This window comes from Crotalus tigris, unplaced genomic scaffold (genome assembly GCF_016545835.1).
Source record: "Crotalus tigris isolate CLP2741 ecotype Arizona unplaced genomic scaffold, ASM1654583v1 scf7180000019642.961951, whole genome shotgun sequence".
NCBI lineage: Eukaryota > Metazoa > Chordata > Lepidosauria > Squamata > Viperidae > Crotalus > Crotalus tigris.
This window is the reverse complement of record NW_024097636.1, coordinates 175849-189597: the sequence shown is the minus strand read 5'-3', so window position 1 is coordinate 189597 and position 13749 is coordinate 175849. Positions and strand designations below refer to the sequence as shown.

Genomic DNA, 13749 nt, shown 5'->3' with positions numbered 1-13749 from the left:
ATGGCATGATGGCTGCAGCGAGTTGTCCTAGACTTTGGCCAGAGTCCTTTATAATATTACATCTTGTTCACCAACTGAGCTATTGCCAGTCAGGCAATATTGTGCATATTTTCTCTTGCCCTTGTTCCTATGACGTTCACACCAAATAGGGTTGTCCTTACACATTTCCCACATTTAGTACACAAAACAAAACCAGCTTCGTTGAAAATATCGTTGATCATACCTTGATACAATTATAACAAATTGGCAATCCAATATAATTCCACCTCCAAGAATAGCGATATTTTTAAGACGTTAAATATAACAATATTAAAAGAAAGATGTGTTTCTGGCAGTGAAAGACCATTTTTTTCCTTTGGGTGACAAAACAAGGAATGACTAAAGGGATGAAAAAAAATCCCATGCAAATATCTTTTCTTTTTCTAAAGCAATAGTTTGAAGTATTTTTCATATACTTCAGACTTAATTTATAAAATGACCAAAGAGCATAGCATACTTATATAATTGGAAATATAGAAAGATACTTTATTATCAGTAATAATGATGATTATTATTACTATTTAGTTAATAATTGGCCACTTAACTCAAATGGACTTTGCCTCATCAGAAAAGAAAGTTCATCAAACCTTTTACAGGGGTGTTAAACTGCCGGCTGCGGGCTGGACGCGTCATCCAGAAGCTGCGCCCACCCCATTGCCGGCAATGGCAAAACCATCCAGATACGTTGCGCAACGTCACGTGATGTCGCGAGTTAGACATGTCTGAGCTAAAAGATACAAATTAATATATTGATTCACATATGTCATTAAACTTTATCTTTTGTAACTGATTAATAAATTAGTCTAATTTGTACATTTTGTGCAAATATTTTTGTTAAAGCAGAGAGGAACCGTGTGATACCATAATGGCTTTCTTTGCCTTAAAGCTGCTATTATAAATGACAACATTCAGACAGGTTAAAAAGTTGTCTTGTTTGGAGAGGTGGAGAAGTAAAAAGGCTACCAACAAAAAAATAGATTACCAGAAAAATATATGCATTCTTTAGCTTGTATAGATATGACGGTATACTGCTATAAAGACATAGACAATGAACAGGCTCTGAAAGAATGTTTACAACTGGATTTTTTTTATTTAAAATAAAACTTACTACAGTCAAAAAGCACAACCATTCCATTGGTACAAGGAACTGCACATGTGGGAAATTCAGAATAGATAATTCTTTTAGAATGTTATACTTTAAATGCAGCCCAAAACCCAGATAAAAATACCTCAAAAGCTGTTGGAATTTGTTATGAACAAACAGCTCAAATTAGCATGGAAATATCTTCAACTAGTACATTTTCTCAGGATATTAATAGAGGTGAAATTTCTGAAAGCCCTGACATTCACAGTTCCAATGAAAAGTCATGATAAGACTTTACACTCTTGTTATGCATGAGGATATAATGATAAGTCCAAGAGGAGAAGAAAATGAAAAAATGTTTTTTGAGGGTACAGAAAATGATAGTAAGATGTAGAATAATATTCTTCTGATTTTACATATGCTAGACAAGAACAATTTCAAGGTAACCCTTTTGTCTATACATAAATATACACATGCACAAAGTGGCTTTGTTTATTTACTGTCTTGTTACTTGTTCATTTCTGTTCTTTTGGTATTTGCTGTAAACCATCTATGGAATTTTTTTAGTTAAGAGCAGCATGATTATATTTGGAACACAAGTAGTCCATACTTTGGGGAAGGGTGATTGTAACTTGGAGTGATCATTAAACAACCAGTTGTAAGTCAAGGACTACCTGTAAATACATAAATTAAAATAGATACCTTATATTACAGCGAAATAGGCTTCTTCAGAAAAGGACATTCCACCAGTTGCCTAGTCAAAAGGTTAAGAATGCAGAAGAAAAGGAAGTAAATTCAATTTCTATTTTTTCCCATTCTTGTCTCTGAATAACTGCTAGTTATAGTTATTTCTTATTTAAAATGTGTTCTATTTGTGGGTTCTTACTGACGGATTAGGGAGGAAAAAAACCTGTACACCTGGCAACTTCCATATTCACAGTTCCTTATTTAGTTACTTCCACTTATGCTTGATTTTCAAACATGGCCTTGAATAGTCATATACATAGAATTAGTTATCATCGTGCTAAGTGAAATTTACAGCTAGTTCATTGATTTTTTTTTTCACAAGATCTTTAATCTTTTTCACAAGATCAGTAAAATTCATGAGTTTATATATATATTTTTTCAAGTCATTTTTCCGGCAACTTTTTGAACAAGTTCCTGCAGTTCTCTTGGTAAGATTTCAGAAGTGGTTTGCTCTTGCCGCCTTTCTGGAACAGAAATGACTGGCTCAAGGTCACTCAGTTAGCTGATTTCTAGCCTGATGCTAACCATTACACAAAACTGGCTCATTACATATTTACTAGGTTTTTTTTCTGTTTCCCCTGTGAAATGGTAAGAGGAATACTTTAGGGAAAATTCCAATAAATTAAGTATTAAATCCATAAATTTATTATTATCCCAGAATTTGTTTTCATTAAATTCCAACAGTGCACTGAATATTTCAAAACTAAGTTTTTGCTTTTCAGGGAATGTAACAGAAAATTTAATTACTTTTTAGAGAAGTGTTTTCTAATGTTTAATCTCAGAATTTGTAAATATTTTAGAAATATATTAATTATATTCATTATAATATACCATATAGCAGTTCTATAGATATTATTTGTTTCTTTTGAAAAAAGCATAATAATTCACTTTTTAATTTAATAAATATTGAAAACAAAAAATCTGAAAATATATTGCAATATGGCAAAAAAAAGAAAGAAAATTCAAATTATACATCAGATGTATCTTTCCAATCAGCTGAATTAAAAACTGTCCAGACCAAGTACAATGGAAATTATCAAAATGCTGATTTGGGTTCCAGCAGTAATGTGAAGAATGTTTCTTCAAGTTATACACAGTTGAGTCAAATTGAAGAACAACAAATACCACAAATCTTAGGTAAGCAGTTAATAAATACATGAGAGTGACAAACTGACGTTCGAACTAAATAAAATATGGCTATTATTAATTTAGCTTGATTAATTTAACTAGCTTGAATTTCCAGTTATTAATGATCCTCAGTTCACAAAAATAGTCAGTTTTTCTGGAGGACATTGTATTTTTTCAGAGGCCTAAATTCATAGTTTGAGGATTATCCATGAAACAGTCATTTATAATAAAGATTCAGATGATTTCTGTGACATGGAGCACCTTTTACCAACTTAGGGCTGGGCTCCAGCTGTTGTTTTTGGAGACTTGACTGCAATAATCTATGTTCATTTACTTACCATCTGGATTACTGTAATGCAGTGTAAATCAGGCTGCCACTAAAACATTTTGGAAACTAAAGGTGATGCAAAATAATGCAACAAAAATTGTGAAGAGCTGATTTAATCATATACTGTACATCACTCCTGCTCTGCTTGGACTGGTTCCCAGTTCATTTCTGAGCTCAATTGAAAGTGCTAGTTTTGACTTACAAAAGTCTTCATGGTTTATCACTTTGATGGAACAACAGTTTTTTGCTCATCCAGACCTGTGATCATTTTAGAGTCATCTCCATGATACATCCTTATCTTACTGTAAAAGGTGAAAGACAGTTACTAGAGAAAGCTTTTTAAATGTGACACCTTTTCAGTGTAATTTTACCCACCATTTTGTTAATTGAAAGACTTTTCTATTCTGTTCACACATTTTAATTTGTTAGTAAAGTGTGCAAATTAAAGCATACCAGATTGATGGCTGCGTGGTTTCCTGTTGAACAAATCCAATAAAGGGGACTCCATCACTATTCTGAATCACTGTTCAACTCTCAAGTGTTTTACTGATCAGACTTTTTTTCTAATATTCACTGGAAAATGCTTTCCTGAAACTGAAATCTATTTGTTTGTGTTGTGGAGTCTGGAATGAGAGAAAAGAGATCTTGATCTCCTATGTGCTGTTATTTCAGCATTTGAAGAATATTATCACACATTCCTCAGTCAGTTTTTCTTTTTTCAGAGAATGTATAATTAATTGAAAAATATTGTGATAAATTGGTAGAAAGCAGCATCTTTAGAGTTCAAAGGAAATATGAGGGCAATTCAGAAATAAACCTCTGTTTGGTTATCAACAACAAACACTCGGAGATACAGAACTTCTATTATACACATTAGAAAATTACAACATTGCATTACTTTTTGACATAATTGCCATTCAAATTGAGGCACTTGTCATAATGTCTTACAACACCACACCAGAAGTGGTGCTATAGAAAATCCAGCCAATTGTGAAGATGCCAAAGGAGTACTGCTAGTGAAGTTCATGGAGCGTGGTTCAGCCATCAATTCAGAAGTCTACTGTGAAACATTACGAAAACTCAGACAAGCCATCCATAACAAGCATCGGGGCATGCTGACTTCCGGTGTGGTGTTGGTTCACGTTAATGTTCGCCCGCACACCGTTATACACGCCCAAGAAGCAGTTCCATTGGGATGTTTTTAATCACCCCCCATTATAGCCCAGATTTGGCGCTAAGTGACTACTACTAAGGAATTTCAAACCTTGTAAGACATTATGACAAGTGCCTCAATTTGAATGGAGATTATGTCTAAAAGTAATGCAATGTTGTAGTTTTCTAATGTGTATAATAGAACTTATATATTTGTGAGTGTCTGTCATTGATAACCAAATGGCAGTTTATTTCCGAATTGCCCTCGTAGCAGGCCTTCATTGGTTTGTATCTAGTGCAATGCTTTTCAACCTTTTCAGAGATTGTACCACTTTTAGGATATGGCAATATTCGAGTACCACCAGTCGCCTAGCAGGTGGGCATGGCCTGCTCGATGCCACTCACGGACACAGCTGACTCGAGACAGCTGGGTCGGAATAGAACAAGTCGCACTGGCTAACTCAATGTGGGGACAACTTGGTGCCCCACAAACTCCTCACCTCCCCAAACTGCTTTCAGCCAAGTGCATGCATGTACATGCGTACACACACACATGTACACACACCTCATTCCAAGTTTGGGGACTTTTATCCACAGAGGAAGGCGAGGGCAGACATGATTGGCAGTTTGCTACCTGAGATGTGGATACAAGTCTCCAAGCTTGGAATGGTGTGTGTGTGTGTGTGTGTGTGTGTGTGTGTGTGTGCATAGCACTCTAAAGAAATTTTCATCTCCCAATCCCAGACATCGTTGGTGTCTCCCTGTCCGGTGCCCCCTTCTGGCAAAGCAGGAGGTGGAGGACAACGCTGCTGCATGTGGAAGCATGGAAAGTTTGCAGGAAGCAGTTTCCTCTGAGTCCAACTTCTGTCTTGACAGATCTCTGGAGAGCCAGAGGAGGAGACAGGGGAGCAGTGCTCCCAGGTCCCGCACAAGGGAGGCTGGCCCTTCTCGAAAGGGAATTCCCATTTTCAGTCGTGTGTGGTAAGGGTGCTGGCTTGTTGGGGAACCTTCCCTCACACAGCTCCCCTGCCACCCCCTCCTCCTCTCCAGAGATCTGCAGGGGAGATAGAGATTTGAAGGGCAAGGTGCAGCCTCCATATTGGCTCCCCCCCGCAGCTATTTCCTTTGGAGCCTTCCTGATCCCGACGGGCCTGCTGGCATAAGTCTGCCTGCTTCATCCTGCAAAGCAGGGCTCACCCAGTGGTTCTGCCTGCCGCCATGCCGGCAGGCCCGTTGAGATCAGGAAGGCTCCAAAGGAGGTAGCTGATGGATGTACTTGCAAGTCCAGTCCCAGCTATGGCGAGAAGCAGCAACTGCATCTGGGCCCAGGAGCTGAGGAAAAGAAACTGGAGGGTGAGGTGGCTGGGCTACCTTCTGGCCTACTAATTCAGGTTTTTCTTTGATTGCAGGGTGGGGTCAGGTAGGCTGTAGGCGGCGGGGTCTGGTCCCTCACTGTCTCCAGGGTGGCCCTGGGCCAAATGTAAACACCCCACGGGCATGTCTATTTTATATCCTCTACTCTTTCCCCCTCCTCCTCCTTTTGTCTTCGGTGTAGCTGCAACTGACTCCTTTCCCCAGGCTGTGTGCTGCTTCTGGAAGCGCAAGTCATCTGGAGCCGTGCGCCAATCAGCTGGAGCCTGGCGTAGATCCTGAGCACGTAGCACAATCCCGGCAACATTGTGGCGCCAGCTGCCTCTCCCACAGGCCTGTGCTTCCGCTCATCCCCACACTACACTTTTACACTTTTTTACACCTGTTTTTATAGTGGTTTTCAACCCATCGTATACATACAACCTGCCAGGTGCCAATGTACCACCAGTAGTACATGTACCACGGGTTGAAAAGCCCTGGTGGATAGGTTAAAAAATTTCAAATTTTGTGAATGGGCAAGGTTCCTCCATGAGCACCATTTCTCAGAGTTGTATAAGCCTTCTTGAAATTTTAAACATGACTACCAGTTCAAAAAGATTGGGGACCTGTCATACAGTACATCTATGAAAATACTTTGCATAGCTTCTAATAACTATTTGATATTTCTTTTATTTCAGAGTCTTCACAACTTAGGAAAAAGACTAAAACAATTTCTAGTTATCTGCAAAGTACTACAACAACTAAAATAAACAAGAGAAATGCTAAAGGAGAAACTCATTTGCATTTAGCTTGCAAAAAAGGAAAATTATCTTTAGTGAAAACTTTGATAGCATCTGGAGCATGTGTAAATCAAAAAGATAATGCAGGTCTGGTATTTTAACCAACAGTTTAAACTTTTTCTACCGTATTATAGCCCAGAAATGATGTAACCTATTTCTAATTGTAGCTGTTTTTCTTTGCTGCTATCTACTTAGTTAAACAATATCTAACAGTAATCTAATTAGTTAATGTGGGGCCGTTATTATATTTAATCAATATATTTGAATGAAAATATAGTCTTTGATTAATTATTCTGTTTTTAGTAACTGTTCAAAGTTACAATGGAACTGAAAAAGAACCTTTTTGTTATCTAATGTTTATTAAAGATTTTGATTACAATAGTAAGAACTAATAGAAATAGCACTTAGACTTATATAATGCTCCATAGTACTTTACAGCACTCTCTGAGTGGTTTACAAATGTCAGCATATAGCCCCCAACAATCTGGGTCCTCATTTTACCAACCTCAGAAAGATGGAAGACTGAGTCAACCTTGAGCAGTCAGGATAGAATTCCTGACCGTGGGCAGAGTTAGCCTGCAATACTGCATTCTAACCACTGTGCCACCACGGCTCTTAATGCAAACAAAAAAAAAATGAAAAAGAATGAAAATGTTGGAGAGCAACCATCCCAGATGGGAGGAGGGGAGGGCTGAATTGAGGGATCAGCCTGGACTCGGTACATAAACACAAGAGAGCGAGCTTTGACCTCCTCTGAAATCCCTTAGAGCTTTATCTAATTTTTCCCAGGAGAAAGCTGCCAGTCTGAGAAGATTCCTGTATTATAGGCAGAGAACACTAACGTAATTAGTTTGTACTCTACATTTGTGGGTCTGGTTGTTCATGCCAAATAGACAAGAAGCAATAAAAAGTACAAGAAAACAAGAAAAAAGAATAAGATAAGGAAAAGAAATATATAAAAATTGACTTCCAACTTTCTTTACAATATATATAGACAAATTTAGGAACTCTTCACTCCTGTAAGATTACAGCTATTTCTTCTTCCCATTTCTCATCCCTTATCTATAAGCAAATCCATACAATATTAATTTTTCAATCCTAGTATCAGCAAAAAGTCTATAAAGCGTTGCTAGGACTTTGCAAACAAATGTCTTATTTTAATCTTGATCAAATAAATGAACTATATAGTCCTTCCTTTTATTGTAGCAGTTAATCTTTAATTCATTCCAATATTGATGTAGAGTATGATTTCTCTGCAATTCTTCTTTATTCCATCACACAGACTTCTTCAAGGCTTTAACAAGCCTTTTTCTATAGATTGAACAAGTAAACATTTTCTTGGTTTGACATTTGTATTTATATTTCAATTTTTAAAACTTATAATTTTAAAAACTTTAAAAAACAGTCAGTTTCTTTTGTATATCCAATAACACTTTTTTCCAAATCATTTTCTAGGTGTATGGCTTATAGTTCTACTTTTGGTATTTTCTCTGTCTTGTCAGATAAAATTTGCTCCACATCTGACATTCTTTCATTGATATTTACACATAATCTATCATAGACATCATTACTGACACTGTTAATATTGTAACTACTAATTTCTGGGTCCATTCTTCAACAAAATATAAATTTCCAGTGTTATGACAGTTTTGTGTCATTTTGTAAGTTTATGGTAAATTTTACCAAAAGTTGGTTTGCATTTTTTTCCTTCTACTTAAAATCTTTAGTCTCCTGTAATGTCCAGTTTCTAAAATCATAAAGTTGCTTATTTTTTGAAACAAGATAATGAAAATAACTCTGGTTCCAATAAGATGTTATTTATTTTTTTACAGTTAATTCCAAAATTTTATAATAAAAGTCAATATTCCAAATTTAACTCAATTGTTAATCTGTTTATAACTTTCTTAGATGAAAATCTTACTTAGGTTTACAGCTAATAATTGTAAAATGGTTAATAGACAATTTCTGAAAGGGATTAGAAAGTGAGACTTGCGAACTTAAGTGTCCTTTAAAAGCCTTGGTCTGTGAGCAAGATGGCTAATCACTTTATCTCCTGGTGCTGAAACGCATGGAAGACCACTATAAGGAGCAGCCATCTGGAGCCCATGTGGTCAATCTCCTATCCTCTCCTTATCTAGATAACCGTCTACTCACTTTTTTATAAAGTCTTTGCCAAGGTCATGAGCTTGCTTTTGTAGATGTCTTCAGATTGCCATGCCTCCCTTAGATGTCCTGAAAAAGTGACTTTATGACTGGTCCTTGAATTTATGGCTGTCGTAGCATCCTCATGGTTACATACTCACCATTTGTGAGCTTCAAAACCAACTTCCAACAAGCAAAGTCAATGTAGAACCCAGCACTGAAATCATAAGTTGCAATCATGTCTCAATAAATGATCATGTTGCTTAGTGGTGGAGTTGCCGATCCCAATTGTGATCAGCAAGTGAGGACTGGACTACCTACTTCTCTATGCATACACTATACATAAAGTCCCTAATATTCACAGAATTACTTTGAATGGCATTGTTTTTTCCTTAAGAATAGACCACAAATTGCTTTCAAATTTTCTTCCTGCTACAAATTATATAATCTTGGAACAAATTATGCAGTTCTTTGAGTTCAGGCTAATATATGATACAATTTTTAAAATATTATCCATGTAATGGTTACATATATGTATGAAAAAAAGATGTGATTGAAGCATACATTTAGTGTTATGCCTGAATTTGCTTTTACTAGGTTGGACCCCAATTCATGAAGCTTCTAACAGGGGATTTACTGAGATTATTGCAGAATTACTAAAAGCTGGTGCTGATGTAAATAGTAAAAGCTTGGATGGTGTTTTGCCCATTCATGATGCTGTTTCAGGCAACCATTTTGAGGTAATATAGTGCTAACGCGACTTTGACTTAATGCAGGATTTGCTATTTGGTTTCAGACCCTAGTTTCATTCCATTTTAAGAAGGGCTTTGAATTAGTAAAAGTAATGGGGAAAAAGCCTGTAGCAGATGGTATGTATAAATGATTCATAACCAAATATGCAAGGTCGTGATTTCTAATGCCTGGGAAGGTTGACTTTTGGGTAACCCTTATTAGAGCGAAAAAGTAAGGTAATATGAGACAAGATTCAACTTAATTTTGAAATTTGGATTCATTTACTACTAAACTGTTAGTTCTATCACTCTAATTTAACTGTTACCATTAATATTCTTTCTCAGTTTCCTCAGTATTGTCATATAATTTGATTTATTTTAATTAAACATTTTAGTCCATAATATTCATGCATAAGTACATTGTCTCGATTCTCAGTGTGTGAAAGTAAAATTCAAACAATGCATGAAACCAGCACAGGAGTTTGTAAACCATAATTTTAGATATTATATGTTGTGTAAACCAATTTTTAGTTATTTAATAAATGATAGTGAACAATTTACAAGTTTGAACCTAAAAATTGAGCGTTGACTTCTCTATTTCAATAACATATTTATCAATGGTTAACTGTAGTTTACTCAACCTAATTATTTAAGTTCACAGTATTATATTAAATAATAATTGTGGGCTGAGTAGACATAGTAGTCTAATGTATTCTTGCTGATTTGTGGTAGTGAGAAAATAGTCAAAGTCTAGAGTGGTATAAGTGCACAATAACATATAAATATAGTAATGTACTTATTACCTTAGCAGTTTCTCAGCCAACTAGGTAACAGAAGAAATTGTTAAAAATTATATTACAGGCAGTACAGTTGCTGTTGCTCCATGGTGCAAACCCCAACGAAAGAAACAACAACAGGGAAAATGCCCTGGATGAAGCTACTTGTGACCAAATTAAAGAGCTTCTTAAGTCTTATGGTGCTACTGAAGTTAAAGAGACTGTTTTGATGAGTCATGATTCTGGTATGTTGATATCTTCATACAAATTGCAAATTATTGTGCTCTTTATAATATTTTAAATAAGATTTTTTAAATATTTGTGTTCCAGAGTTCCAGAATTATTTTAATTAATTTTAATTTAATTTATTGAATTTCTTCAAAATAAAGGAAATGAGCCCAAACTATCTGCTATTGCACATATGTCAGTCATACAGCATGAATTGCAAACCAGTGCTAATGAACTACAAATAATAGAAAGTGCAGGCTGCGATGCAACAGTGGGCAAAAAAATCACATTTTGTTCTGCTGTGCATTCCTGCATATTTATTTGTGCTTGATTTTTTTATTGATAAGACTATTTATTTGCCATGTCTTTACCTCTTAGTTCACATTTCAGGCTCATTAATCCTGCAATGATAACCTCCTGAAAATGTTTACAATATATACATACTTTAATTTAGTTGAGGCCTAATCAAAGGACAAGCAGGTTATCAATACTATCAATCAAATTAGAGCTGGAGGGGACTTGGAGGTCTTCTGGTCCAGAGCTTTTCAACCAGTGGTACGCAACCTGTGGTACTTTGGCACCTGGCAGGTGGTACGCAACCATCCTAGACAAGTGTAGTGGGGGAGGGGAATGAGCTGAAGCAGTGGCAGCACTGCACAAGCCTGACGGAGAGACAGCTGGAGCTGCAGGGCTATGGGGGCTGGGCAGAAGCCCCAGGATCAGTGTGCAGCTATAGCTGATAGGTGCTTTTGCAGGACAGTGGGGGCTGGGCAGAAGTCCAGGATCGGCACACGCATCTGCAGGGTTATGGGGGCTGGGCAGCCCTGAGAGGAATCAGCTGGAGGTGCATGGAAGAGAAAAGGAAGAGGAAGGAGAGAAGAGAGGATATAAAAGAAGGAAGAGAGGATATAAAAGAAGGGGGGAGAGAAGAGAGGATATAAAAGGGAAGAGAAGAGAGGATATAAAAGAAGGGAAGAGGAGAGGATATAAAAGAAGGGAAGAGAAGAGGATATAAAAGAGAAGAGATATAAAAGAAGGGAAGAGAAGAGAGGATATAAAAAGGGAAGAGGAGAGGATATAAAACAGTGGTTCTCAACCTGTGGGTCCGGACCCCATTTGGGGTCGAACAACCATTTCACGGGGGTCGCCAAACAAGGCTGTCCGCCATTTTTCCCCCTTTTCTTTGGCCACGCCCCTGGCACCCGGTGATGTATAAGTGGTTGGGGGTCACCACAACATGGGGAACTGTATTATGGGGTCGCGGCATTAGAAAGGTTGAGAACCACTGATATAAAAGAAGGGAAGAGAGGATATAAAAGAAGGGGGAGAAGAAAATATATAAAAAGAGGGAGAGGATATAAAAGGAGGGGGGAGAAAAGAGAGGATATAAAAGGAGGGGAGAGAAGAAAGGATATAAAAGGATTAGTGAATCTGGTTTCTCCATTGACTTTGTTTGTCAGAAGGTTGCAAAAGGGGATCATATGATCCTGGGACACTGTCACCATCATAAATATGAATGAGTTGCCAAGCATCCAAATGTAGATTGACCCTGGAGATGCTGCAATGGTCATAAGTGTGAAAAATGGTCATTTTTCAGTGCAGTTGTAACTTTGAACAGTCACTAAGTGGAGGACTACCTATACTTTATTACTTTTTTCACTTTTTTTGGTCATCAGGTTTTTGCTAGGCGACTGGTGGTACTCGGATATTGCTATATCCTAAAAGTGGTATAATTTGTGAAAAGGTTGAAAAGCCCTGTTCTAATCATGTTTAAATGATCATCCACTAGGACTCCAAGGTCCCTCTCACAGTTACTGTTTTTGAGCCAGGTTTTGCCTAATCTGTACTTGTATCTTTGGTTTTTCCTGCCTAGGTATAAAATCTTGCTTTTCTCCACATTAAATTTCATATTGGATAGAGCCCATTGTTCAAGTCAGTCAAGATCTTTTTGGATCCTAAGCTTGTCTTCTGAGGTGTTAGCTATTCCTGCCAGCTTAATATCATCTGCAGATTTGATGAGTTCCCCTTCTATTCCCTCATCTAAGTCATTTATGTATATATTGAAGAATACTGGGCCTAAGATGGAACCTTGTGGTATCCCATTGCTTATTTTCCTTCATGTAGATGTACCATTAAGGACTACTCATTGAGTACGGTTTGTCAGCCAGTTACAAATCCATCTGGTGGTGAAGCTGTCTATCCCACATTTTTCTTGTATACCAAGAAGTAGGCTTTGGTCTACTTTGTCAAATGCCTTGCTGAAGTCTAATTATACTATGTCCACAGCATTTCACTGATCTACTAATTTAGTCACTTTGTCAAAGAATGAAATAAGATTGGTATGGCAAGATCTGTTTTTAACAAACCCACGCTGGCTGCTAGTTATAACTTTACTTGTTTCTAGATGTTCATAGATCTGTTTTTTAATTATTTTTTCCAGTATCTTTCTAGGTATTGATGTTAGGCTGATTGGTCTGTAGTTTTCTGGGTCTGGTTTTTTTTTCCCTTTTTTGAAGGTGGAAACCACATCAGCTCTTTTCCAATCCTCTGGTAGTTCCCTGGTATTCCAGGATTTTTGAAAGATATGGTATAGTGCAGCGGTGGTGAACCTATGGCACGCGTGCCAGAGGCGGCACTCGGAGCCCTCTCTTTGGGCACACGCGCCGTTACCCCAGCCCCGCCTTCCTCTGCGGCCCTCTCCTCACCAGCAGCCCCCCTGGAGGAGAGTCATTCCCGGGCATGGCCCGCACAGAGCAGCACAGCCAAGTACATAGCTGGACAACAGGGACAAGACTCTGCCCTCGCACCCCAAAGCGTGCAGATGATGCTGAGGGGTGTGGGCAGAGGACGTGGCTGCCATGGTGCTGCAGGGCTGCCTGGGTGATCTGCAGCAGGCCAGGGATGTGGTGAGTGGCCCTGCGGGTGGGTGGGGTGGGCAAGGGCGGAGCAGGCAGGGTGGGAGGCGGCGCAGGGGCAGGGGGCGGTTTTTGGGCACTCGGTCTCTAAAAGGTTCGCCATCACTGGTATAGTGGTTCTGAGATAACTTCTGCCAGCTCCTCCAGAACTCTGGGATATAATCCATCAGTCCCTGGTGATTTATATTCATCAAGGTCAGATAGGTGTTCTCAACCCATTTTCTTGCTTATTTTAATTTTTATTTGTAGTCTGTCTTTTACAGTTATGATTTTGGTAGATTGGGCTATAGTTTCTTTTTGTGTGAAGACTGATGCAAAGAATGAGTTAA

The 13749-nt window shown here is 37.9% G+C and overlaps 1 protein-coding gene across 1 annotated transcript in view; it reads left to right on the top strand.

Annotated features, from left to right (window-relative positions):
* Positions 1-13749, top strand: part of LOC120317402 (ankyrin repeat domain-containing protein 31-like) — a 45153-nt gene that overhangs the window by 13350 nt on the left and 18054 nt on the right. The window contains exons 3-6 of the mRNA XM_039363995.1: positions 2867-3007; positions 6527-6715; positions 9368-9510; positions 10363-10522. Of these exons, the coding sequence (XP_039219929.1) occupies positions 2867-3007; positions 6527-6715; positions 9368-9510; positions 10363-10522 (633 nt within the window). The remainder of the gene's footprint in view (positions 1-2866; positions 3008-6526; positions 6716-9367; positions 9511-10362; positions 10523-13749) is intronic.